Source organism: Pogoniulus pusillus, chromosome 31, assembly GCF_015220805.1.
Source record: "Pogoniulus pusillus isolate bPogPus1 chromosome 31, bPogPus1.pri, whole genome shotgun sequence".
NCBI lineage: Eukaryota > Metazoa > Chordata > Aves > Piciformes > Lybiidae > Pogoniulus > Pogoniulus pusillus.
Window position 1 is genome coordinate 8,621,503 of NC_087294.1, and position 27,969 is coordinate 8,649,471.

A 27,969-nucleotide genomic window follows, 5' to 3' on the forward strand; every position below is an offset into this window, starting at 1 on the left:
GCCTGTGATTGGTAGAACACTGCTTTCTTCTCAGTGTGGTTTGTGCTAGAGCAGCAGGACTGGTCATGTCAGAATGTCTGTCATGTTGAGTTGTTGTTGGCCTCATTTTGGGTAGCCATATGTGCTAAGAGGCAGTTTTATAGCATTTAGTCTGTAGTGTGCAGATAACCTCAGGTGCAGCCTTGGGGAGAGGCACTTGGGGGTGGATGAGAAGCTCAATGTGAGCCACTAGTGTGCACTTGCACCCTAGAGAACCAACCATACCCAGGGCTGCAGTGAGAGAAGTGTGGCCAGCAGGTCAAGGGAGGTGATTCTCCCCCTGTCTGCCAACCTGGTGAGACCTCACCTGAAGTACTGCATCCAGTTCTGAAGCCCCTGTTACAGGAAAGATATGGACATGCTGGAATGTCTCCAGAGAAGGGCCATAAGGATGATCACAGGGCTGGAGCCCCTCTCTTATGGAGGCAGACTGAGAGAGTTGAGACTGTTCAGTCTGGAGAAGAGAAGGCTCCAAGGAGGCCTTATTGTGGCCTTCCAGCATCTGAAGGGGGCCTACAGGAAAGCTGATGAGGGGCACTTTAGGATATCAGGACTAGTTTAGGACTAGCGGGGATGGAGCAAGACTAGAAGTGGATAGATGCAGATTGGATGTTAGGAAGAAGTTCTTCACCATCAGGGAAGTGAGACACTGGAACAGGTTGCCCAGGGAGGTGGTGGAAGCTCCATCCCTGGAGGTGTTTAAGGCCAGGTTGGATGTGGCTCTGAGCAACCTGATCTGATGTGAGGTGTCCTTGCCCATGGCAGGGGGGTTGGAACTGGATGAGCCTCGAGGTCCCTTCCAACCCTGACTGATTCTATGATTCATATGGTGTCAAAATAACCCTCCTGCTTTTATGTTTGTCTTTAATAGTGAAATTCATGGATTAAATACTGGTTTCTGCCTATTTTCTAAAGGAGCCTTTCCAGTGCAAGCTTTGGCTCTAATGTGGCATTGCAAATTACATGTGCTTTAAAAAATAAAGCCAAGAGGCTTCCATATAGAATTTCTGTATAGCTCTCAACCAAAAAAATGATTTTCAGAGCCTCACAGAATGCTGTCAGTGATGTGCTGGACTGAAAATCTCCCGCCTTTATCTGATGAAAGTGGGGTAGATGATCAGTTGGGCTTCTGCACAAAATGAAAGAACAGCAAGACCTTTCTTGTAAATGAATGTGTTGCATTTTGTAGGGCTTTTTTTTCTGGTGGCCCAGGATGTAGGGAGAATGATGTGTGACTAATGTAATGTCTCTGGGAGGGTAAGGGAAGAACTCTGTTAACAGGAAAGCAGCAGGAGATGGCTGGTACAGTAGAAGGGAGAGATACTGTCATTTTGTCCTATTTTTAAGTGACAGTCCCTGAAGCTTAAGGAGAGGGGTATGATAACTTGGCCTTCATCTGTTTGAGAAAGAATTGTTCTGTTTTCCCTGTAACTGTGGATAGGTGGCTGTGAAACTGTCATTTATCACTTTCAGAAATATTTCAGTGTATGCCACAAAAAGAAAGTGTTCCTTGAGAGTCTCAGATGTTTTCAAGCACACCCACATAACATCTTTTCTGGGAGGAAGTATTTTCCCAGGGTTTAGAACAGAGAACTCAGTGGAACTGGCTTTGCAGCTCTGCAGCTGATCTATTTATTTTATTTTCTCCCTTTTTCCACCTCTTTTTTGTTGTTGTCAGCCACATTACCTGGAAGTAGACTTTTCACAATATTGCCTAAATAGTGAATATAATTTCTGCTTCATGCAAATCATCTTTCTTCATAAATCATATAAGACTCTCAGGTAAATTATGAGTATGACAAAGGTTATTCTGTCCCTGTACTCAGCACTGGTCAGGCCATACCTTGAGTACTGTGTCCAGTTTTGGGCTACTCAATTCAAGAAAGATGTTGAGGTGCTGGAAGGTGTCCAGAGAAGAGCAACAAAGCTGGTGAGGGGCCTGGAACACAGCCCTGTGAGGAGAGGCTGAGGGAGCTGGGGGTGTGCAGCCTGGAGAAGAGGAGGACACAGTCTCAAGTTGTGCCAGGGGAGGTCTAGGCTGGATGTTAGGAGGAAGTTCTTCCCAGAGAGAGTGATTGGCATTGGAATGGGCTGCCCAGGGAGGTGGTGGAGTCTCCATCCCTGGAGGTGTTCAGGAAAAGCCTGGATGAGGCACTTAGTGCCATGGTCTAGTTGACTGGCTAGGGCTGGGTGCTAGGTTGGAGTGGCTGATCTTGGAGGTCTCTTCCAACCTGGTTGATTCTATGATTTTGGAGGAGCTGTGACTGTGATGCCTACCCTTACCATAAACAGGCTTACAAATGATTTTAGGAGCTTGCAAATATGAAAAAAAAATAAAATGCACATATGAATAAACCAGGAGTGTAGTCCTACTATCCTAGAACATGGTTTTTAATAGCAGGCAAACATCAACCATAACAGGACAATGGTATCCCTGGTACCAGGGGATTAAAAAGGCTGCAAAACAAGTGTGTGCGTGCACATATCTATATATATCTGTCTAACTGAAATGCCTTCTGTTAGCTTTTCCTGAGCTTTGTATCTCTAAAACTAGTGGGGAGGGGAAAAAAAAAAATCCATTACCAACAGTTTTGCTCTTTGTTCTCTGCCTGTGTTTTTTGTGCTTCTTAATAGTAGTCAATACAACATTGCAGAGCTAGGATAAGCTACCTGGAGCCTGTCAGGGCAGAGCAGTGCAAGATAACATAGGCCCATTTCCTGTTATATGTGGGTTTATAGCTGTTTAGTTGGACCTTCTCCAAGTGTTGCAGTAATACCAATACCATACACTTCTACAGAGAGTGATACTAAGACAGGAGGCAGTTAGTTTGATACCTGAAAGCTGAAGTTTAGTTTTTGCTGTTATCTGATTTTTGAGGTCAACCAAGCAGCAGAGGCATTCTAGAAAACACTAGTTAAGAGTTTCAGTCACAAGGAGATGTTGGTATAAAGGTTATGGTTCATGGCTGTAGTTTGCATGGTTTAGCTTATCAGTTTTTATTTCCTCTCAAATATCTCCAATTTGCATTCTACTAACTATGCAGAAAACTTGGGGGTCATTTCAATTAAAAACAAAACAAAACAAACAACACTTCACAGAATTGCAGAACTTTTTATGTTGGAAGGGACCTCCAGGTCGAGTCCAGCTCCCCTGCCAAGTAGGATTACCTAGAGTAGTCTGCACACTAATACATCCAGGCAGTGCTTGGAAGTGTCCAGAGGAGACTCCACAACCCCTCTGGACAGCCTGTTCCAGTGCTCTGTCACCCTCACTATAGAGAAGTTTCTCCTCCTGTTGAGGTGAAACCTTCTATGTCCCAGTTTGTAGCAGCTGCTCCTTGTCTTATCGCTGCAGACTACTGGAAAGAGATTGGCCTCATCCACTTGACACTCACCCCTCAGACATTTTTACACATAAATCCCCTCTCAGTCTTCTCTTCTCTAGACTGAATATCCCCAGGTTTCTCTTCATAGGGGAGATGCTCAATTCCCCCATTCATCCTTGTGGCTCTCTGATGGACTTTCTCCGTCAGGTTCCTGTCTCATGAACTGGGAATCCCAAAACTGGACACACTGTTCCAGGTGTGATCTCACTAGGGCAGGGCAGAGGGGCAGAAGAGCCTCCCTAGACCTGCTGGACACACTTTTCTTGATGCACCCCCCAAATGCCATTGGTTCTCTTGGCCATAAGGTCACATCACATTACTGGCCCATGCAGAATTTGCTGTCCGTCAGGACTCCAAGGTCTTTCTCCACAAAGCTGCCTTCCAGCAGGGCAGCCCCCAGCCTGTGCTGGTGCCTGCTGTCATTCCTTCCCAGATGCAGGACCCTGCACTTGTCCTTGTTGAATTTCATGTGGTTAGCCCTTGTCAAGGTCCCTTCTTGCTGGATCTGAATGCGTGCATTACACATTCGATCAGCAAGCAGTTCCAGTAGCACCTCCACACAGTGCTCACCTTTCACTTCAGGCTGCTTGCTTGTCTGGAGTGACAGGGAGCCTCAGGAACTGCTTGGGGTGTGAGACTATGGTACAATTGCTGGCTTGATCAGAACAGTGATTGGGAAGTGATTGGAACCATCCTGCTGAGCAGCTGGCCCACACGTGTTAGTGATTAAGCAACAGAGTTAATGTTGTACAGCTGGGGACTCTTATTAATGCTATCCTTTTCTGGTGATTGGAGAGATCAGAGATTGTAATTTGTACTGGTTTTCCACAGCCCTTCCTAGCTGCCTCCTGCTTAAGGTGTCACTTAGGAGGCAGTGTGATGCAGTGCTCCCTCAGCAGGAGATTTAGTGACCCTGGGTGAGGCATGTGAGAAATATCTCCCAGCTTGCAGTCTCTGTATAGATCATAGAATCAACCAGGTTGAAAGAGACCTCGAAGATCATCCAGTCCAACCTAGCACCCAGCCCTAGTCAGTCAACTAGACCATGGCACTAAGTGCCTCATCCAGTCCCCTCTTGAACACCTCCAGGGACGGTGCCTCCACCACCTCCCTGGGCAGCCCATTCCAATGCCAATCACTCTCTCTGGGAAGAACTTCCTCCTAACATCCAGCCTAGACTTCCCCTAGAACAACTTGAGACTGACCTTCCTTGTTCTGTTGCTGGCTGCCTGGGAGAAGAGACCAACCCCACCTGGCTACAATGTCCCTTCAGGTAGTTGTAGACAGCAGTGAGGTCACCCCTGAGCCTCCTCCAGGCTGCACACCCCCAGCTCCCTCAGCCTCTCCTCATAGGGTTTGTGTTCCAGGCCCCTCACCAGCCTTGTTGCCCTTCTCTGGACACCTTCCAGCACCTCAACATCTCTCTTGAATTGAGGAGCCCAGAACTGGACACATGAACTCCAAACTGAAGTCCCAAAAGACTGCCCCTTTTACAAGTGACAGCTGTGTTTTAGAGAGGCATGCTGAAAGAAAGGCTAATTTATATTCTTACCATGATCACTAAAATACATAATGTGTTTTTATCTCTTAAATACAAAAAGGTGCTCTATTAATTTCTTCTCAGATGCTAAGAAAAGATATCAAACAAGAAGGAAGTGCTTCATGTTCTAGTGACCAGTAGGTTTATCTAAGAGCAGCATAGTCATAAATAGCTGTAGAGCTATTAAGAAAATTTTATGGCTATATTTAAACTGAAATTACACATACTCTGGAACATACTTGAGTTTGCACAGTGAGGAAGGGACATTACAAAAATACAGGCAATTAAAACACTTGCAAAAATTAGAGCTTTTGCAAGTTTATGAAAAGCATTTGTGCAGGTGTAGCTGATTCCAGCTCTGCCTTCTAATTAGTCTGACTGATGTGATAAAATGGGCTGTGACATGGTCTTCTAGAAGGTGGCCTGATGTTGCCAAGTACCAAGAGTGCTGGCCCAAAGCCTTCAAAGATATGGGTTTTTTCCCCCCCTTATCTCCTGGATATAACTAGTTAGCTGATCTGAGAGCTCAGGCCAAGTTTACCTTATCTAACATCCTGTGTTCTTGTGCATCAGACCAAATCATATTAACTACCTGTATGACACTCATGACCTGTCACAAGCCTTGGTGTTTTCAGCAGTGCTTTTCAGCCTGCAAGTCTTGTGCCCTGCCATCACTTTGTCACTTTCATTAGTGTCATTTGAGCTCTTGAACCTCTAAATAATGAAGGATTTATAAAGAATGGAAAATGAAACTTCCAGCACTCGTTTTTTGGGAAAGGTCTATTCCCTAACTCTTTTTTTCCAAAGGGTGTTGATGTAGCAGAGATTATTGCAGTTGGATTTAAGGTATTAATCCTTCCAAACTGCCCATTTTTCCTAAATGGCTTGATTTTGCTACTTTCATGGTACCTGGTTTGGCAAACCAGGATGGATCTATGGAAAACAACAGGTTTTGTCTTGGATACTATGCAAACATAGAGTGAAGTTAATTAGAGTTAAGAAAGACTCTCAGAGTTCATAAGATTAGAGTTGAGATGGAGTGTGAGAGAGCAGTTTTTAATGGGATAAGTGGAATGCATTTAAACTTCCAAGTGGAATAAGGTGCACTAAGTGAAAATATCAAGAGATCTGTGAGCAGATAGGAAGTGTGTGTCAAAGACCACCTGATCATTTCTGACTTAGGTTAGCATAGGTTATAGTTTGACAAAGAAAGATGGAAAATAAAGTGTCCAGTTCTGGACCCCTCAATTCAAGAGAGATGTTGAGGTACTGGAACGTGTCCAGAGAAGGGCAACGAAGCTGGTCAGGGGCTTGGAGCACAAATCCTATGAGGAGAGGTTGAGGGAGCTGGGGGTGTGCAGCCTGGAGAAGAGGAGGCTCAGGGGTGATCTTATTACTGTCTACAGCTACCTGAAGGGGCATTGTAGCCAGGTGGGGGGTGGCCTCTTCTCCCAGGTAACCAGCAATAGAACAAGGGGACACAGTCTCAAGTTGTGCCAGGGTAGGTATAGGCTGGATATTAGGAAGAAGTTCTTCACAGAGAGAGTGATTTCCCATTGGAATGGGCTGCCCAGGGAGGTGGTGGAGGCACCGTTCCTGGGGGTCTTCAAGAAAAGCCTGGCTGAGGCACTTAGTGCCATGGTCTAGTTGATTGGATAGGGCTGGGTGCTAGGTTGGACTGGCTGATCTTGGAGGTCTCTTCCAACCTGGTTGATTCTATGATTCTATGAAAGTGGCTGAGACAGAGGTTGCATAGCCTGGGAATGTGGAAAACAAAACCCAAGTAATGCTTTCTGCTTGAAGGAGGGATGCTTAGAGCTGTGTGATATTGAAGCAGCTCCTCAGCTGCTGCCCTCACAGCCTGGTCTCTTAGGCATCCGTCTCAGTCATTGCCAAGATACCACCAGGGCTGGGCAATTTGTAGTTAGAATGTGTGATGGTGACAAAATATGTTTCTCCAAAGTAGGAGGCCATAGACTTTACTATACAAGAGCAGTCTTGACACTGTTATCTTACCTTTCTTCCACCACCACCTTTAGTAAATAATATATAATTTCTGGTGGTTTTTTTTTCCCTCCCTTTTGTCATCAGGGCTACTGCATGCCTGCTTTTGTCAGGTTCAGCTGCTAGATATTTAATGTACTCTTTAGCTACCAAAGAGAAATGGAAGTGAATACTTCTTTTATTTCTTTACTGCATATGTTTGCTTTTTCTCTTCACTTGAAGTTTGTTTTCTAAGGAAATGAAATGTTACAGACTGTGTAGCTTTGGTTTATTCATTTATTTATTTATCATTCTCCACCTCCTCTCTGTATCTGCCTTTTTGTCTGACGAGTTTTAGCCAAACTTGAGTGGTTTCAGAGATGGAGCTGCCCACAAAAAGTAACTATTTAGGTTTAATTACCAACCACATTTAGTGCTCTGGCTGAGAGAGAGGATGCTGTGTTCCCACAAAACTTGCTCCAAGGATCAAGCTCAGAGAACCCCAAGGGCTCTCTGCATGGCTGTGAATGGATTCTATTTGCTTCCCTTGTCTTCCCACATAGAGTTTTCTTCTGTCTGTGGTAGTTTAAAACTCACACTCTAGCCTAGATCTAAATTAGACACAAATGTAGGAAAATTCCAAAGGCATGGAGTAGAAAAAATAGTAAAAGTTAAATAAAATAGGGGATTGGATAAAAAGAGAGCAGTAATAGATAAGTCTACATCATTTCATTCACTTGCAGACACACTTTAGTGTGTGTTCTTGCTTTTTCTCCCCTCTGGTCTGGCTACTGCTGGTGCTTTTGCATGGCTTCACTTACCTTTGCTGAGACTCTTGTTATGGCTAAGCAGCAGCAGGAGTGGGACCTTTCTATTTTCTCTTTCTCCCTGATACAAGGGTGGGTGGGGAGAGAGAAGAGGAGACTGAGAGGTGGCATCATTAATGTTTATAAATACGTAAAGGATGAGTGCCAGAAGGATAGAGCCAGATTCTGCTCAGTGATGCCCAGTGACTGGACAAGAGGCAAAGGGTGGAAGCTGAGGCATAGGAAGTTGCATGTAAATATGAGGAGGATTTTTTTTCCTGTAAGGGTGACAGAACACTGGAACAGGCTGCTCAGGGGAATTATGGAGTCTTCCTCCATGGAGATTTTCAAGACCTACCTGGATGCATTCCTGTGTGATCTGGTCTAGGTGATCCTGCTCTGGCAGGGAGGTTGGACTGGATGATCTCTCAAGGTCCCTTCCAGCTCCTGGCATTCTGTGATTCAGTGATTTCCCTTGTCTAGGGGGATGCTTGTGTTGTTTCTGAATTGTAAATATATGTAAATATGTCTTGTCCATATTCATTGGATTTTATGCTTCTAGATTTTAGCTTGCTTTTGTAAATATAGCCTCACTGTGCTTCCAAACCTAAGCTACTCTGGTGGTTTATTTTGGGGGTAATTTCAACCCACCACAGTCTTTTACTGTTAAATTCTTCCTTGTCTGTGATTTCTGAAGGCTACTGCGTCTGTGCATCTTCTATAGTAGGCTTTATGTCATGACTGGCACCTAAACTATTTTTTCCTGGCTCTGTTGTTTCACTGAAATAGATACTTGCTACAGAAGCTGCACTCAGCATCAGTTGATAAGAACTCTGGTTGATAAGAACTCTGGCTCAGTAATGGGCTCAAGCACTCAGTCTCTGCAGGAAGAGTACTTTTCCTGCTTGTGGGCTTATTTATGAAGACTTTAGAGATGTCTCTTCAGGTGGCCCAACCATTATGCCAGGATAAACTTTGCATTTGGTGGATTTCAAAAGCTGGAAATAACCTCTTTTCCAAGTTGATTTTTAATTAAGACCTGAGCTTTGGAATCATTGTGCCAGAGGTCTGAGGCAGCCTTCCTGCAAGTAGTCTTGAATGTATTTTTAATGCACTGAATAAACATTAGGAAGTAGAATACTTGCTCCAGGATATCTGTGACTACTTCATCCTTTTTCTTGGTTCTGACTTCCCAAACTTTATTCACTTTTATTTTAAAAAAGGGAAGTTAGAGAATAGTTTGCCTATGCTTAATAGTGCCAGTCACTGAGTAGCTTTGTCTTGTAGTTGCTAAACTAGCCCCAGCAAACTCATCATTTCCTTTCTGCCATGGACTGTGAGGCTAATAGATGACATCAAGGTCAAAGCTTGATCCATTCACTCTTGACTGTGCGGGGTACCACATTCTTGAGCAGAAGTGTTCATTCGATTCTCCTTTGTAAGAATGAGCAGTTTGGGTTCTAGCATCACACTCCTCAATTGCTGATTAAAAGTGCTGCCATACATTCTCCAGTTCTTAATTTTCCTTTGGAATTGCTGCACTCGTGCACAGAAAAACGTGTCCTGGTTATTCAACTGTAATAGTTTTCAGTTGTTGGAGGGGAAGGACTAAATTCATCCTTGTTGGAGTCTGTGTATGCAGTGACCTCCAGCCTGGTTCTGGGTTTGTTGAGCTCAGAGGGCCCCATATAAGTGTCTGCATTGATTCCTTTTGAATTGTCCAGGATTTGTCTATCTCCCTCAAAAGTGGAGGGAAGATTGCCTTTCAGGCATAGAATCAACTAGACCATGGCACTAAGTGCCTCATCCAGTCTTTTCTTGAACATCTCCACAGATGACAACTCCAGCACCTCCTTGGGCAGCCCATTCCAATGGCAAACCACTCTCTTTGGGAAGAACTTCCTCCTAATATCCAGCCTTTATAGTGAGATCTTGTAGATTAATTACATAATAGGTGTAATTTAAAGAAAACCAACAAACCTAAACCAAACCAACAACAGAAAACCACAAACAAACCCTTCCTAGCCAATGTCTGCTCTGTAGACAAACATGTTTACTGGTGTAACTGTAGATACACATCTATGCAGATGAGAGTGCCTCAGTCCTTTGTCAAATCTAATAATACATGTTAAAATGCTGATTTTAAGAACACACAGTGAAAACCATTCAGTCACTGCTCTCTTAAGGCATGGAGCTCAGTTTACCCAGAAGAGTCTCTGAAGTGATATCCTCATTGTTGTATTGATTTCTGGGAGGGTAGAACAAGCTGATGAGAAAGCAATTAACCTTGAAAGTCATTGAGGAGTACCAAAATGATTGGTCTCAGAGTTTGCCTCCCTACAGATTTCCTTGCTGGAATTCTGGCTGCTATGGTAGTTGAGTCTGAACTTCAAGATCCAAGTGATAGTGTTCTGTCTCATGGTTAAGAGCCATCAGAACCACAAATACTCAGCAGGTGTTCTACATGCATAAATCTGTACTCACACATGTACCACAGACATCTTGCTTCTCTCTTTCCTGGAAGATAAATATTTTTTTAATATATATATATATATATATAAGCTTATATATATTTTAATATATATATAAAAGCTTATATATTTATATATATATATATATGATAAATGTTTCTAAGTATTTGAAGGCTTCCCAGAAGGAGGGGGACAGGCTGTTCTCACTTGCTCCCTGTGATAGGACAAGGAGCAATGGGTGTAAGTTGCAGCAAAAGAGGTTCTGCCTCAACACAAGGGGGAACTTCTTTACTGTAAGGGTCACAGAGCACTGGAACAGGCTTCCCAGAGAGGTTGTGGGGCCTCCTTCTCTGGAGCCTTTCCAGGCCTGTCTGGATGTGTTCCTCTGTGATCTGTGTTAGGTAGTATTGTCCTGTTTTGGCAGAGGGGTGGACTTGATGATCTCCTTGGGTCCCTTCCAACCCCTAGCATCCTGTGATCTTGTGCAATACATATGTGTGTATATATATATGTATATATGTAATACATTGATATATAGAAAGCAATACATTTTAGCAATGTGATTATTCTAATGTATGTATGGTTTTAAGTCCTGCTGGCTGGGAAGGTTTGCTACATAGCAAGGAATTTAATTTGGTTTTTTTTTTTATGCAAAACTATTTGAGCCATTTTGCAGTTCATCTAAGGATTAGTTTTCTCTACAGTTTTCCTGTTGTGGAGCAACTGGCTTGTGTTATTGTTTTCAACATAAATGAGCTTAACTATACTTCTTCTGAACATCAGTCACATTGAGAAGTGTGTATGTCAGCTTCCTTTGAGTCTGCGTGCTGCTTAGATGTGACTGGGGTGTGCCCTCAGAACTGTTTTGCTGTTGAGCCATTAACTATTTTAAGGTCAATGTGATGCATCTAACAAGACTCATCCTGCAGGAAGCAGTTCAGAAATCTAGGAGAATATACTTCTGGTATATAGAATCATAGAATCAATCAGGTTGGAAGAGACCTCCAAGATCATCCAGTCCAACCTAGCACCCAACCCTGTCCAATCAACCAGACCATGGCACTAAGTGCCTCATCCAGTCTTTTCTTGAACACCTCCAGGGACAGCGACTCTACCACCTCTTTGGGCATCCCATTCCAATGCCAATCACTCTCTCTGTGAAGAACTTCCTCCTAGTAATCCTAGTCTTCATAAATAAAATGTTGTTTCCTGCTGAAGTAAGCAGCAGGATCTCCTTTTGACTTCAGCAGGTGAAATCAGGCAGGCAGTATGTGCAGCTGTTTTATGCTTAGGCTTGCAAATTACAACTGCTCCAATCACTGCATTTTGTTTCCCTACAGATGTGCACTGGTAACTACATATTTGTTCCTTACATGATAACTCCACATAACAAGGTGTACTGCTGTGATACCAGCTTTATGAAAGGTCTAACAGAGCTGATGCAACCCAGCTTTGAGTCCCTGCTTGGGCCTATATGCCTGCCCCTGGTGGATCGATTTATTCAGCTCTTGAAGGTGGCACAGGCCAGTTCGAAGTGAGTTGCTTTTTTTGTTCCCCTGTGTGAAGTTCATATATTTTGCTGGCAATGTGAATGTTGGATGCTTGCTTCAGGGTGATTCCTTGTTCTGTCTTCTGTGGAGGTGAGTGGATAATGAATAATGTAGCTTGGCCAAATCTCTCCATTGCCACTCAACTGTCGTTAAGTTTTCCACATAGACATTGTGGGAGAGAAAAAACCCCAAACAAATGCAAGGGACTTGTCCCACATTGCTGACATGAGGTTGTTCAAAAGCCCAAACAAATGCAAGGGACTTGTCCCAGATTGCTGACATGAGGTTGTTCATTTCCAGCCAGTATTTCCGGGAATCCATTCTGAATGACATCAGGAAGGCTCGTACCCTCTACACAGGCAAGGAGCTCGCAGCAGAGCTGGCAAGGATTCGACAGAGAGTGGATAATGTTGAAGTCTTGTCTGCTGACATTGTCATCAATTTACTGCTGTCCTACAGAGACATCCAGGTATGAGTGGTGGGTGGTAACAGACAGACAACTTGGTATAACCAAGCAGTGTGCCCAGGTGGCAAAAAAAGCCAATGGCATCCTGGCTTGTATTAGAGATAGAATCATAGAATCAACCAGGCTGGAAGAGACCTCCAAGATCATCCAGTCCAACCTAGCACCCAGCCCTAGCCAGTCAACCAGACCATGGCACTAAGTGCCTCAGCCAGGCTTTTCTTGAAGACCCCCAGGGACGGTGCCTCCATCACCTCCCTGGGCAGCCCATTCCAATGGGAAATCACTCTCTCTGTGAAGAACTTCTTCCTAACATCCAGCCTAGACCTACCCTGGCACAACTTGAGTCTGTGTCCCCTTGTTCTATTGCTGGTTGCCTGGGAGAAGAGGCCACCCCCCACCTGGCTACAATGCCCCTTCAGGTAGTTGTAGACAGTAATAAGATCACCCCTGAGCTTCCTCTTCTCCAGGCTAAACAGGCCCAGCTCCCTCAACCTCTCCTCATAGGATTTGTGCTCCAGGCCCCTCACCAGCTTTGTTGCCCTTCTCTGGACACCTTCCAGCACCTCAACATCTTTCTTGAATTGAGGGGCCCAGAACTGGACACAGTACTCAAGGTGTGGTCTGACCAGTGCTGAGTACAGGGGAAGAATAACCTCCCTTGTCCTACTGGCCACACTGTTCCTGACACAGGCCAGGATGCCACTGGCTCTCTTGGCCACCTGGGCAAGTCTCTGCTGATATGTATATGTATTCTTTATCATCACACTTGTGACATAACATGTTCATATGCATTCCGGCTTCTGAAACGGTGCTAGCAATTGCTTGCTTTCTTATACATCATTTCAACTGCTGCTCCTAAAAATATCTTGAAGTGGTTTGGTTTTGTTTGTTGGTTATTTAATTAAAAACCAAAATAAGCCAAAAAACCCTTAGTGAATGATCTACCTTGAAAACTGTGAGATTGAAAGATTTGTGTGTGGTTTGGGTTTGGGTTTGCTATTTATTTGGGTTTGTTTGTTTAGTTTTGGGTTTTTTGGGGGGAGGATGATTGGGTTTGGAGTTTTGTTGTTGTTGTTGTTTGGGTTTTTTTTTTTCTTTTGGGGTTTTTACTTGTTTCTGGGGGAGTGGTTTGATTTTGGGGGGTTTTTGTTTGGTTTGGGGGAATTTTTTGTTTGGTTTTTTTGCGGGGTGGGGTTGTTGGGGTTTTCTGCAGGGTTTGTTTGGTTTTGTTGTCTGGGTTTCTAAGTTTTTTTGGTTTGGGGTTATTGGGGGGGGAGTTGTTTTGGTTTTCTGTTTGTTTTTTAGGAGTGTGTGTGTGTACATTTGTGTGTGTGTGTTTTGGCTTTTGTGGCTCATGCCTGCTTCCAGAATTTTGTGCTGCCTTAATTCAGATGCAGTTAGCGTTGTGATAATGTCTGTACAGTATGAAACCTGTTACGTGTTCTGTCCCTAAAACTGCTCATCCTGTAGAGGTACCAAAATTTCCATGCATCCATGTTGAAGCAGCACAGGAGACCAAATTGTGTTTCCCTACTAAATGCTGTACATAGTCACATATCTGGCAAGAGCCAGGTTATTTGCAGTGTGAGACTGAAGAAACTGAAAATGAACTTTAAAGTAATTCTCAGTATGAATTAAGAAGAGCGTAGTTCAAAGAGGAGTTTATACAGGCATAGCTCAGTACAGGCACCTAAAATATGATTATTCTCTTCTTTTGGAAGGATTATGATTCCATTGTGAAACTGGTGAAGACTTTAGAAAAGCTGCCTACTTTTGACTTGGCTTCTCACCACCATGTGAGGTTTCATTATGCATTTGCACTGAACAGGTAAGAATCTACCCTTACTTTCTTTCACTGTAAAACAGGTTTGGTGATCCCAGGTGTGCTAGTTTGAGCCTAGCTGGGACGTTTTAGTGAGAGGAATTAGATTATAGGCTGTGAAAAGGAAACAATGTTGATGCCTACTTCACTCATAGGCTTGCTGAGACGTATAAAAACAAGAACATAAATATAGATAACAGAGTGTCTGCACTTTTCTCCCTAACCTGCTGGCTAACTAATCCTGCTTTCTAACCCCCCTGACCAATTCTCCAAACTCACCTTGAGCATAAGACAAAATCTGGGATAAGGTAGAGGGGTGGAAAGGAGAGGTGGAAGGGTGGTTGGGAGCCCCTCCTGGGGACTGGTTTCTGGGAGGGCTGTTGTGTTTCTGTATTACTTTTTTTAACTTGTCTATTTCTGTCTATAGCTGTAGATAATGTAAATATCTGCTTGTATATTGTGCTAAGATGTAAATGTAAAGCTTCATCCTTAATTTCCAGCTCAACTGAGTCTAGTCTGGGTGATTTCATAAGAATTGGGGGGCAGATAACACCCAAACCATCACACCATCTATATATCAAGGTCTGATGTTTTTCCTGAAGCAGCTTGAGGCTGTATCCTCTTATTCTGTCACTGGATGCCTGGCAGAAGAGACCAACTCCACCTGGCTGGCTGTAACCTCTTTTCAGGTAGTTGTAGACAGCAATAAGGTCTGCCCTGAGCCTCCTCTTCTTCAGGCTGAGCAACCCCAGCCCCCTCAGCCTCTTCTCCTAGGGCTGTGCGCCTACAGCCTTGTTGCCCTTCTCTGGACACATTCAAGCTCATCCACATCTTTCTTAAACTGAGGGGCCCAGAACTGGACACAGTACTCAAGGTGTGACCTAACCAGTGTTGAGTACAGGGGCAGAATAGCTTCCCTGATCCTGCTGGCCACACTATTCCTGATACAGGCCAGGATGCCATTGGCCTTCTTGGCCACCTGGGCGCACACTGGCTCATGTTCAGTCGGCTGTCAGCCAGTACCCCTAGGTCCCTGTCTGCCTGGCCCCATCTCCAATGCCCATCAGAAGGTTTAATTACATTATAATAACAATAAACCTGATAACATGCACGAAATGCACAATTTTCCTGGGTAACATGATAGCAAGCCTAGATTTCTTTCCAGGATAATGGCAGTTGGGCAAAGCACTAAAAGGGAGTTTTTCAGTGGAAACTGTAGAGGTTTTCTGCTCCCTCACTGCTATCACTTGGAACATTTTGCTATTGACATTTAAAGAAGTAGACTGGGTGTCAGGAGGCATTGAAATTCTCAAATATAGAAAATGTCAACAGACCTTTCTGTTTCTCACAGGTTTGAATACTGTAATTCAGGTTCACTGAGGAGACTAAAAACTGCATACCACCTCAGAGTGATGTCAAAATATGCCACAAGTCATTGGTTGAAAAAGATACTTTAAATCAGTTTTTGGAAATAAACAGGGAAAAGGGAATAAAAAAAAAAATATCAAACAACAACACCCACCCTGAAGAAAATGAAAACCAAACAGAACAAGCCAAAAAAAAACATTCCAACCCCCCCAAACCAGCTATTCTGTCAGAATAAAATGTCCAGATACTTTCTTGTTCCTTTATTCCACATGTATGAAAATACAAACATTAGATCTTCTTTTTTTCCTGCTTTCTTATAAATATGTGGAGCTTTGCAGATGAAATAATGCAGCATGCACTGCCACTTCTATATAAACCTCTACAAAGGATGCTAGGTGTACCTTGGAGTCTTTAGAAGTCATTTAGATCTTAAGGTCACCATTTTCCAAAACAGCTTTGAAAAGAGGTTCTTTGGGGCACTAAAATCCTCTGAAACTGCAGTTCCATCTTTTCAGGCAGATCCTTTACTTCATTGGTTCTGTTGGGACTCCTTGCAGACTGAAAGGTCTGGTTTTTGCAGATGTGACTGTAAGATGTAGCCTTGAAGTCATCTGTCAGACAAAAGGTCTACCTAGTACCTCTAAAGGTGTTCAGGTCAGATTTTCCTTCTCCCTCTCATTTCCAGATTGTACATTTAACTGAGATCCATAACAGGCATGAAAATGTTCATGTTTTGTGTATGCCATCAGGAAATTACTTTGGCTAATTACAGCTTGCTTTTTAGTGAGAAGCTCTTTCTTCAGCTAAGGCAGGTCTGGCATACTCTATACATCTGAGTGTTTGCTGTGGAAGAAGCTGTCCTTCTTGCTTCTAATCCAGGTCACTAGTACAGAAGGACAAAGCAACTCAATTAGTCACGATTAGTCTGACCTAAATCAAGAAAGTGTATGAGGGAAGAATGGAAGAATAAGCAGGAAGAAAAAAGAGGCCTCTCTGTTTGGAGACCAGCAAAGTGGAAATGGCTTATATTTAATAACAACACTGTTGTGCACTGCAGGTTTTGTTCTCATTAAGTTCAGCTACCTATTGGTGTGGTCTTGTTGATACAAGATACGGAAGGGTTACCCCACCTGAAACTACATCCTGAAAATTGCCTTTCTGTAGTGAAAGTCAACTGGAAAACAAAGAAGCTGCAGACCTATGCTTCTTCACAGGATGTTAGAGGTTGGAAGGGACCCAAGATGATCATCAAGTCCAACCTCCCTACCAGAGCAGGACAATGCTATCTAACACAGATCACAGAGGAACACATCCAGACAGACCTTGAAAATCTCCATAGGAGGAGACTTTACTTGACTTTACTTGTTGCTTGAGTGATCAGTATGAGAAGAGAAAACAAAAGGAAACAAACCTGCAAACTGAAATGATCAGTTGCCAGGGGCCATAAAACATCACAGACCAACTATCTGGTTGGAAAAGACCCTCAGGATCACCAAGTCCAACTGATATCCCTACTCGACAAGGTTCACCCTAAACCACATCCCTAAGCACCACATCCAGGGTTAGAAACTCAACCACCTTCCTGGGCAGCCCATTCCAATGCCTGACCACTCTTGCCCTGAAAAAATGTTACCTAATGTCCAGTCTAAACCTGGACTTGAGGAATGGCTTGAGGCCATTCCCTCTTGTTTTGTCACTATTTACCTGTGAGAAGAGACCAGCAGCAGCCTCTCTAAACATCCTTTCAGTTAGCTGTAGACAGTGATGAGGTCTCTCATTAGCCTTCTGTTTTTCACACTAACCAGCCCCAGCTCCCTCAGTTGCTCCTTAAAAAGTTTGTTTTCCAGGCCCTTCCTGAGCTTTTTTGCCCTCCTCTGCTCTTGCTCCAGCACCTGTATATACCTCTTGTATTGAGGTGCCCAAAACTGAAAACTACTTGAGTTGTGGCCTCACCAGAGCTGAGTACAAGAGGACAATCACCTCCCTACTCCTGCTGGTCCCACCAGGATTCTTTGTCACCTGGACACACTGCTTTGCTCATATTCCATTGCTTGTGAATAGTAGTTTTAATTGAGCAGTATCTGCTTTGAGATGGTTGTGGCATTTGAAGCATGTGGGGTTTTTTTTGTTGTAGTTGTTTTCTCCTGAGGCAGCCTTCTCTTGCAAGCTTCTTCAGTGCAAAGCTTGCAAGACAGACCCAAAATTAACATGTTTCCCTCAACTCAAATTCTAGCCTCTCAAATATTGCCATCAGTTTCTCCAAAAGAATACAATGCTGTCCCTAAATCACCAAGGAACAGTTTTTTTGCTGAGAAAGGAGTCATTTTCTTCAGTACAGAAATACATAAACCATTTTAAACTCTTGGTAATGAATGATGTGTGTATCCAAACCGTGAGTCACCAGGAAGTGTCTAATGCTTGCAATTAAGTGGTATATTTGTCTGAAGTGCTTTTGTTAATACTGTGCTACTGGTTTCACTTCCTAACCTTGCCTGTCCTGAGGATGTAATCTGGTTTGGTGTTTTGGTTTGCTTTATTTCTTTTTCTTCACATCCAAAATGCATACATAAAAATTAAATCTTTAATAATCTTTTTTTTCCCTTCCAAGTTTGTGAATTACTATGAAAGAAATCTCAGATCTGAAACCAAGGCTCCTATCTTTCTGTTTTTACAGAAAGTAACACATAATCTTTCTAAGAATTGCTTTTGAGGTTCTTGTCAGTTCTTTTGCTCTATCTGCTACTTCATGAGAGAGACAAAAAGCCATGTTTGGGGCTTTTATAAAGGTGGTCTATTACATTAAGAAAAGGAGACAATAAAAAGGAGGAGGTGGAAGGGAAGTGTGTGTATAATAGAGTCCATTGTGCATAGAAGCACATTTTCCATGGTCATGAAAAAGTATTTCTGGGTAACTTTATTGAATTATTTTCTTTTTAATACAAATGTTAACTTCTTCTTTTTAATAGGCGAAACCTGCCTGGAGACAGACAGAAAGCTCTGGAAATTATGATTCCCCTGGTAGAACAGGAAGACCAAGTAGCTTCAGATATGTACTGCCTGGTTGGTCGAATTTACAAGGACATGTTTTTGGAATCTGGGTTTATAGATACAGAAAGCAGGGACAAAGGAACGTTCTGGTGAGTGCTGCTTTCCTGGTCTATGTCCTTTTGTTAGCCTTGGGAAAATACTCCTTAAACAAGCACATGTTTCAACTGTTTTCCATTCCAAATATTTGACACTTTTAAGGGATACACTAAATCTTCTCATCTTCTTTGCTTGTAAAAGTGTTGTTCACAGATGTGGTTCTGCAAAGTTTTTCAGATGCCTCAGAGGCTGGTAGTTCAGGTGCCTTTCAGTGTATTTTTCTCTTCTTGCTCAAATGTGAATTCTCTGTTTACTCTATTATTCTTGGGAATCTGGGACAGACAATCATAGAATGGGCTGGGCTGGAAGGGACCTCCAAAGGTCGTCTAGTCCAAACCCCTCTGCAGTCAGCAGGGGCATCCTCAACTACATCAGGTTGCCCAGAGCCCTGTTAAGCCTCACCTTGAAACCTGTTCCAGTGTTCCACTACCCTCATAGTAAAGACCCTGTTCCTAACGTCCAGTCTAAATCTGCTCTTCTCTAGTTTGAAGCCATTGCCCTTGTCCTGTCACTGCAGGCCTTTGTAAACAGTCTCTCTCCAGCCTTCCTGAAGGCCCCCTTCAGGTACTGCAAGAGCCTCCTCTTCTCCAGGCTGAACAACTCTCTCAGCCTGTCTTTGTAGCAGAGGTGCTCCCAGCCCCTGGTCATTTTTGTGGCCCTACTCTGGAGCCACTCCATCAGGTCCACGTCCTTCCTATATTGAGGTATCCAGACCTGAATACAGTACTCCAGGTGAGGTCTCACCAACACAGAGCAAAGTGGCAGAATCCCCTTTCTGGATCTGCTGGCAGTGCATCTTTTGATGCAGCCCAGGATGTGATTTGCCTTCTGGGCTGCAACTCACACTGTCTACTCGTGTCCAGCTTCTTGTCTCTTGCACCCTCAAGTCCTGGACTGCTTTCTATCACCTGACCTCCCACTCTGTATTGATAGTGGTGATTGTTGTGGGCCAGGTGCAGAACCCTGCACTTGCACTTGTTGAACCTCATGAACCATGACTCAACTACCATACCTGCAACCTAATAGATATCTTGGACTAAAGGTGCTGATGTTGAAACTCTGCAGAGATACTTAGAATCTACCATTCTGTCTTTTTTTGATTTTCCACACTTGCAAGCCATGTGGCTGTTCCAAATTCATGTTGGTAAAAGTATTATCCCCATCATCACCATATAGTATATGCATATTGCAGTGGATTACAGTACCACAGACACTCAGATCAACACACCATAGGCTAGACAAACTCTTAAGTTCAGAGGTGTCATTGTTTTTGCTGCTTTTGAAATGCACTAAAACATGATATTAAAGAATGGAGGCAGTGGCTGCCATCCTAGACCCTCAGATTGGCTTTCCCCATTATGCCTCAGATGAGGAAACAATACATGCTTGTGTCCTGCACATTAGATCCTAGCTCTGGTCTTGTGCATATCAGCTGCTCGTTGAAGTAATTTCCTAGAATGGAAGTGTTCTTCTTCACTGTTTATCACTTCTTTTCAGCCAACTTCAGATTAGAACTGTCTCTGGTGAAAGATAAGATAGAAGTGTTTTACCATTTGTGGCCGCAGAATACAAGTACAGTTTATATTTGCTGATCACACAATGCTTACTGGATTCTATAAAAGATGTTGAAATACCAGGCATGCAGCATGTTCCCATCACCTCTCTCTTTGTAATTTGGAGTTAAAGAAACTTATTTTCCCTCTAAAGCAAAGCCCATAACAAACTTTCAAGATTCTGGGCTTTTTTTTTGCTAAGATAATGAATATAAAAAGAAAACTGTGGTCCTGTGTGCAGGTACTAAACATTACCACAGGCTAAATGCAGTAAATGAAGATGACTTTTGCTATTATATATCTTGCTTTCTCATTATAGTGCCTTATGAATGGATAGATTTTTTTCATACCTAATTGAACTAAGAATAATTATATTAGCAGTAATTACTTGTAAGATATTTCATGTAGCTGTTTTTAACAGTTTTAATATGATGTGTCTTAGCAATCACAATATTCACGCACTTGGTGAGGTGAAGTGATTGCAGTCAGGCAGGTTTTGGAGAGGACAGTAGGCAGACTGGCAGCATTTGCAGCAGGGTAGGATGTTGACCAGGCTAGCCTCCAACTAAACCCTGATATCTTTGATAAGTGAAACCTAAATACAGACTCTGTGTACCTGCTGACATAAAACAAGGTGATCTCTGTTGAGTCAAACTGAAGATTGGCCAGAAGCTGTACCAAATGGGCCAGTTGCTTTCAATTTGTAGTTCATGCTGGATATTGATGTGACCTCAGTGTTAGTCTTGCAGCAGGCTTGATGTGACTGAAGAGTTGACTCATAACTTGGTGGAAAGCTCTTGGGAAGGAGCAGACCTGCTGTGGTGCTCCAGCAGGCCACAGTGGGGGAAGACGTGTGCAGGAGCAATGCTTCCATGATAGTGTTAGTTTATTTTGAGATGGAGGTTGTTAATCTGAGTCTTAGAGGACTGAGTATGGAGGAGATGTATAGTGATAAGATAAGGAGGATTTGGAAGTAGAACCTAAGCACTGATTTTGCAACAGTTGGTGATGTCAAGATACTTCAGTCTATTCAAAAATAAAGACAAACCCAGAAGCAACCCCACAAAAAGAAAGAGAAGGAAAAAGGCAGGCAGTGTGCTTTCCTGGCAGTCAAAAAGCAGAATAACAAGACATCTTTCATATAAATATGAGAAAAGAGATGAAGGATTAATTCTTAACTATCACTTTCCCATAGCACACTGACAGCGTAAATCAGACTTACCGAAGCTACCAAGCCTTCATTCAAACCTTTTCACTGCTACCTCCCAAATTCAGTGTCTGCACTGCAATATTTCCCCAAATGTCAGCTTTCAGTTTCTTGACAGCATTTACAATTGCATCAGCTAAGCCAGCATTTACTTCATAGACAGACTTTTAAACCTTGCTGCCCTTCCACAATACTGTGTGGGCCCCTCCTGTGGTATCTGAGGCCCGACAATGTACACCAATGTCATTTCACAGTATCACAGTATTATTAGGATTGGAAGAGACCTCACAGATCATCAAGTCCAACCCTTTACCACAGAGCTCAAGGCTAGACCATGGCACCAAGTGCCACGTCCAGTCCTGCCTTGAACAGCTCCAGGGACAGCGACTCCACCACCTCCCCGGGCAGCCCATTCCAGTGTCCAATGACTCTCTCAGGGAAGAACTTTCTCCTCACCTCCAGCCTAAATTTCCCCTGGCGCAGCCTGAGGCTGTGTCCTCTTGTTCTGGTGCTGGCCACCTGAGAGAAGAGAGCAACCTCCTCCTGGCCACAACCACCCCTCAGGTAGTTGTAGACAGCAATAAGGTCTCCCCTGAGCCTCCTCTTCTCCAGGCTAACCAATCCCAGCTCCCTCAGCCTCTCCTCATAGGGCTGTGCTCAAGGCCTCTCCCCAGCCTCGTTGCCCTTCTCTGGACACGCTCAAGCATCTCAATGTCCTTCCTAAACTGGGGGGCCCAGAACTGAACACAGTACTCAAGGTGTGGTCTAACCAGTGCAGAGTACAGGGGCAGAATGACCTCCCTGCTCCTGCTGTTCAGTCAGCAGGTGTGACTTGTGAGGTGTTTGGGAAACAATATTTATCATGTTTTCAAAATGAATTGTTACAGGTTATATTTTGATTTATTTGTTTATGTTTGCCTGTAAACTTTTGCTCTCCAGGATACAAGGCAGGTTTAAGAATGACAGCACAGGATTGCACAAAACATGGAATCACACTTTTTTGGCAGTAACTGTGGTGACAGAGGTCCGAGATAAGAGTAGGGTTTTTTTTATATGATTAGCATGTAAAGATGAATAGGAAAATGAAGTTTTATTGTTGGGAAGGGAAATTTGGTAGGGTTTGGAAAGAAAAGGTGAGCCCAGGAATGAGACTTCAGGTCTGCTAGGGGTAGGTAGCAGAGGACTGTAAGAGTAGCCTTCAGCAGACTTGGACAGACCGGAGAGCTGGGTGAAGAGGAACCTAATGAGGTTCAACAAAGATAAGTGCAGAGTCCTGCATCTGGGAAGGAATAATAAACTGCATCAGTACTGGCTGGGAGGTGATCTGCTGGAAAGCAGCCCTGTGGTGAAGGACCTGGGAGTGCTGGTGGACAAGAAGCTATCCATGGGACAGCAATGTGCCCTTGTGGCCAAGAAGCCAGTGGGATCCTGGGGTGCATTAAGAGGATTGTGGCCAGCCAGATCGAGAGAGGTTCTCCTCCCCTCTACTTTGCCCTGTTGAGACCTCACCTGGAATATTGTGTTCCATTTTGGGCTCTCCAGTTCAAGAGGGACAGGGATGTACTTGAGAGAGTCCAAGGGAGGGCTACAAAGATGATTAAGGTGCTGGAGCACTGTCCTAAGAGGAGAGGCTAAGGGACCTGGGGCTTTTTAGTCTGGTGAAGAGAAGACTTGAAGAGGATCTAATCAATGCTTATAAATATCTGTCAAGAGGGAGGGGACAGGCTCTTCTCAGTTGTGCACTGTGAAAGGACAAGGGGCAATTGAGGAGCCCAGAACTGGACCTTAATAAATATAACTGTGAGATGAGTCTGTTACAGGCTGTTAGCACAATTCACTTTGTTTCTGGAAGAAAATGGGAAATCTAGTAAGGTACTGTAACCCTGTTGAGATTGATGAGTAGGGTCTGCGCTTGTTGTGCAAGGGGAAAGGAAATGGGAGGAGGATCTATAAATAACTGCCTCCTAAAAATAACCACAACTGTGGAAAGCAGTGAAATATTTTTGCTTCCATGAATTCTTGCTGTGCAAACAGAAGATAAGCACTTAAAATACCTCAAAGTATCATGATGTCCCTGTTAGATCCCACTATTTAGGAAGTAAACTTGTATGTTTATTTTTTCCTAGGTTCAAGAAGGCCTTTGAGTCCGAGCCAACACTGCAGTCAGGAATCAATTATGCAGTACTCCTCCTGGCAGCTGGACATAGCTTCGATACTTCCTTTGAGCTGCGGAAAGTTGGTAATGACAGTTTGCATATTCACAGAGAAATCATGTGCTAGTGGAAGTATGGTAACACCCACTGACATGGGAGAAACCTGATGGTTGTATACAAGAGCTTTGACAGCAAGAGGCTGAGTGTTTCAGTTAGTCTACTCCACTACTAATCCTGCCTGGGTGTGGGTGAGGGCAGTCATGAGGGGCTTGCTTCCAGTTTCAAAGTCTTAATTGGTTACTGGAGCTTAGTGAAAATCACAGAGTCACAGAATGTGACCTCGAAAGCTTATCCAGTCCAATACCCCTGCCAGAACAGGATCACACAGGAACACATCCAGGCAGGTCTTGGGTATCTCCAGAGAGGGAGACTCCATGGCCTCCCTGGGCAGCCTGTTCCAGGGTTCTGTTACCCTCACAATGAAAAAAAGAATCTCATGTTCCCATGGAGCTTCCTATGTCTCAGCTTCCACCCATTGCCCCTTGTCCTGTCATTGGGCATCACCCAGCAGAGCCTGGCTCCATCCTCTTGACACTCACCCTGCACATATTTATGAACATGAATGAGGTCACCCCTTGGTCTCCTCCTCCCCAAACTAAAGAGCTCCGACTCCCTCAGTCTCTCCTTCTAAGGAAGGTGTTCCACTTCCTGAGTCATTTTTGAGGCTCTACACTGGGCTCTTTCAAGCAGTTCTCTGAGGTTCTCCTTGAACTGAGAGGCCCAGAACTGGACACAATATTCCAGATGCAGCCTCATCAGGGCAGAGTAGAAGGGAGGAGAACCTTTCTCGATCTACTAGCCACAGCTAATTAGGCCATTCTAATACACCCCAGAATGGCCTTGGCCTTCTTGGCCAGCAGAGCACGTTGCTGGCTCATGGTCAACCTTCCAGCCACTGGGAGCCCCAGGTCCTTTTCCCCTTCACTGCTCTCCAAATGGACTATTTGATTCATGTGTGAAACAAGAATGCCTGAATGGCTAATACGGCTCCAGATCACATTCTTGACAACAAAACAAACCTCCCTGTAGAACTGTAAAGAATATAGGCAAAAAGTCAATCCTAAGAGTGGGGAAAATGCACTTGACTTGAGCTTGAGATGGACTGAGATGAGAATATTTTTCTTCTGCTGCCTTCTTTGAAGTTTTCTGAGTCTTTGTATTCATCGAATCACAGTGTGGTTTGTGTTGGAAGGAACCCTTTGAAGTTCATCTACTCCAAGCCTTCTGCTTGGACTTGTGGCCAGGTACATCTCTCACAGGTTGCTCACCCTGACATTCAACACTTCCAAATGGAACATTCATAACTTCCCTGGGAGGCCTGGTCCAACATCTCACTCACCCTCATCATAAAACAAAAAGTCTTCTTTAAGAAGGAAGAATTAAAATCTTTTGTTTGTGGTTTGGGTTTTTTTGGCTGTTTGAGGGGAGTGCAAAGTCAAGATCACTCAGTAATACTATCAGGGAAGGTATGGGAGGAAGCACTTGAATGTTGTAATATGTAGTAATACATTCTTCTCTGTTCCTTTGTATAATCCTGTCCTGTAATGTATTTTTTAATCCTTCTGTCTCCTGAGGAGGTTGTCAAATGAGAAAGAAACAATATCTTTCACTCCACAAAATGTGTCAGTCACTGCTGTAGGTTAGGAGTTAGATGTGCACTGTACAGCTGAAAGAAGTTTTGTAGTAGAGTTCTTTTGAGTGTGAAGGTCTGAGTGAGATGCTTACTTTCATATAAATAGTGGAAGTGAAATTTAAGTTCTCTGAAGGTACTTATGTGGATGCATTTGGCTGCTTAAAGTTGCTCCAACTACTGTGTTTGCCTTCTGTGAGTGGGTGACGTTTTGGGTTGGTTAGAATACTTTCAATACCTGGCCCAAATACCAGGTCCTGCACTTGAGTCACAACGATCCCAGGAAAGGCTACAGGCTTGGGAAAGTGTGTCTGGAGATTTGCCTGGCAGAAAGGGACCTAGGGGTTCTACGTGACAAGCAGCTCAGTATGAGCAAGCAGTGTGCCCAGGTGGCAAAGAAAGCCACTGGCATCCTGGCTTGTATTAGAAATGCTGTGTCCATGATTGTCCCTTTGTACTCAGCTTTGTTGAGGCCACACCTCAAGTACTGTGTTTAAGTTTCAGGCATCTCATTACAAGAGGGATGTGGAGATGCTGTGTTGCCTGCAGAGGAGGGCAGTGAAGTGGTGAAGGGCTTGGGGGGATAAATCTGATGAAGAGTGACTGAAGCAGCTGGGGCTGGTTAGTTTGAAAAAGAGGAGGATGATGAGAGACCTCATTGCTGTCTACAGCTACCTGAAAGGACGTTGTGGTTGAGGCTGCTGCTGGTCTCTTCTCACAGGTAAATAGCAGTAGAACAAGAGGGAATGGCCTCAAGCTGTGACTGGGTAGACAGGACATTAGGAAACATTTTTTCAGGACAAGAGTGGTTAGACGTTGGAAGAGGCTGCACAGGAAGGTGGTTAAGTTACCAGCCCTGAATGTGTTTTAAAGTCCTTAGGATGTGGTGCTTGGGGATATGGTTTACGGTGAACTCTGCAGAGTAGGGATATTGTTTGGGCTTGGTGATCCTGAGAGTCTTTTGCAACCAGAATGCTCCTATGATTCTGTGGTCTCCCACACAGGTATCTGAATTCTTGTGCCAGCATAGGAGGTAAAGATATGTTTTGTTTTCAGTGTTAACATTAGCAAATATTCACTCAGCTCACCTAATTTTAAATGAGCTAACAGTTAAGTGAACCTGGGCTTTGTTTATTGTGTTGTTTAATTTGAATCCTTCCACCTTGAAGAAACTTTTCAACTGAATATAGACTGCAGCCAACTAGATTTGGGCAAATTAATTGTATTGATGAAATGTCAGCTGTCTGACTGGTGCTTATGTTGCAGGGATGCTGTAGTTTGCATCTGATGGGAAGCAGCTCTAGATATCTGAACTGCCAGGAGCTAGTGAAGCTCTTGGAGAGTGATTTGCCATTGGAATGGGCTGCCCAGGGAGGTGGTGGAGTCACCATCCCTGAAGAAGTTGAAGCAAAGCCTGGATGAGGCACTTAGTGCCATGGTCTAGTTGACTGGGTAGGGCTGGGTGCTAGGTTGGACTGGATGATCTTGGAGGTCTCTTCCAACCTGGTTGATTCTATGATTCTATGATTAGATATTTGGTATCATCCTCCTGTGAATTTCCCTAATGTGTGAAGAATTTTACATGAATGAAGCTTCCTTATTACTCTAAGGTTCTGTCTATGACTCACGACTTTGATTTGGTGAGGAAATATCTGGTAGCTCATTGGCAGAAGGTTGTCTTGTTGAGTTTTTGCTGTTGTGATGGGTTTTTTTTAGGGGAGTTGTTGGTGTTCTTCTCTCATGTAAACTTGTACCTTACACTAGATCAGGTTGCTCAGAGCCCTATCCACCTTGGCCTTAAAAACCTCCAGGAATGAGACTTCTACCACCTCCCTGGGCAACCTGTCCCAGTGTCTCACCACCCTCATGGTGAAGATCTGATTCCATTGGCAACTTTCTGATAACTCTAGTAAAACTAAGAATCCAACAGAAATGTTACCAGTCTGCAAGAGATCAGAACATTTTCCTTATGGATATTCCTACCTCTACTTGTCAGATAATATCTCATAACTAAATGATTATTTGAAGTATTAATGAAAATCTTTGCCTTTCTGAATAGTATTGCTTTCTTAAGTGTATAAAACTGCAGAGACCAGAACAGAAATGCAGAGCTTTACACTGACAGCAGTGATCTCTGCTGACTGTACAACACATGAAGAATGCTGTAATATGAATTGTTCTGTCAATATTTGAGCAAGGAGAGCAGTTTGTTCATAAAGCCTCCGTAGTGATATTTAACTGGCAATATCTACTTACTGTATCTTCTTTTCTTTGCAAACTGTAGATATATTCTGGGTGTTATAAAAGCAATGCTTTTTTCTGGCATTGATGGTTCCTCTGGTTTTGCTTATTTATTCTTAAGACAAAATATTTTGTATAAAATATACTGGAATTCAGCTGCTGCTCTTTCTCCTCCCTTCATGAATGCCAAGTTTATCATGGAAGGAGGGAATGTGCTGACTTTGCCTGGAGTGCTCAAGAAAAGACTGGATAAGACTGGATGAGACACTTAGTACCATGGTCTAGTTGACTGGATAGGGCTGGGGGGTAGGTTGGACTGCATGATCTTGGAGGTCTCTTCCAACCTGGTTGATTCTACTCTGTTCTATTCTGTTCTAACACACTGCAAATTATTACTTTATACTTTCAAAAAACCCAAAACCTTTTCAAGATTGTGAAATCAAAATAAGCTAAGGAAATTATACAAGAAAACCACAAACTCAGAGTGAAATTCATGAAGATGTTCACTTGGCATAGAGTAGTTATGATCCCCCCACTCCTTCAGAAAGAC

General features: G+C 43.6%; 1 protein-coding gene across 3 annotated transcripts in view; it reads left to right on the top strand.

Annotated features, from left to right (window-relative positions):
• The window catches only part of MAP3K5 (mitogen-activated protein kinase kinase kinase 5), a 126,263-nt gene that overhangs the window by 40,143 nt on the left and 58,151 nt on the right, over positions 1 to 27,969 (top strand). For all 3 annotated transcript variants that reach the window (XM_064169113.1, XM_064169115.1, XM_064169114.1), the window contains 5 exons: positions 11,566 to 11,759; positions 12,076 to 12,244; positions 13,963 to 14,069; positions 18,398 to 18,568; positions 23,462 to 23,574. In XM_064169113.1, the coding sequence (XP_064025183.1) occupies positions 11,566 to 11,759; positions 12,076 to 12,244; positions 13,963 to 14,069; positions 18,398 to 18,568; positions 23,462 to 23,574 (754 nt within the window). The remainder of the gene's footprint in view (positions 1 to 11,565; positions 11,760 to 12,075; positions 12,245 to 13,962; positions 14,070 to 18,397; positions 18,569 to 23,461; positions 23,575 to 27,969) is intronic.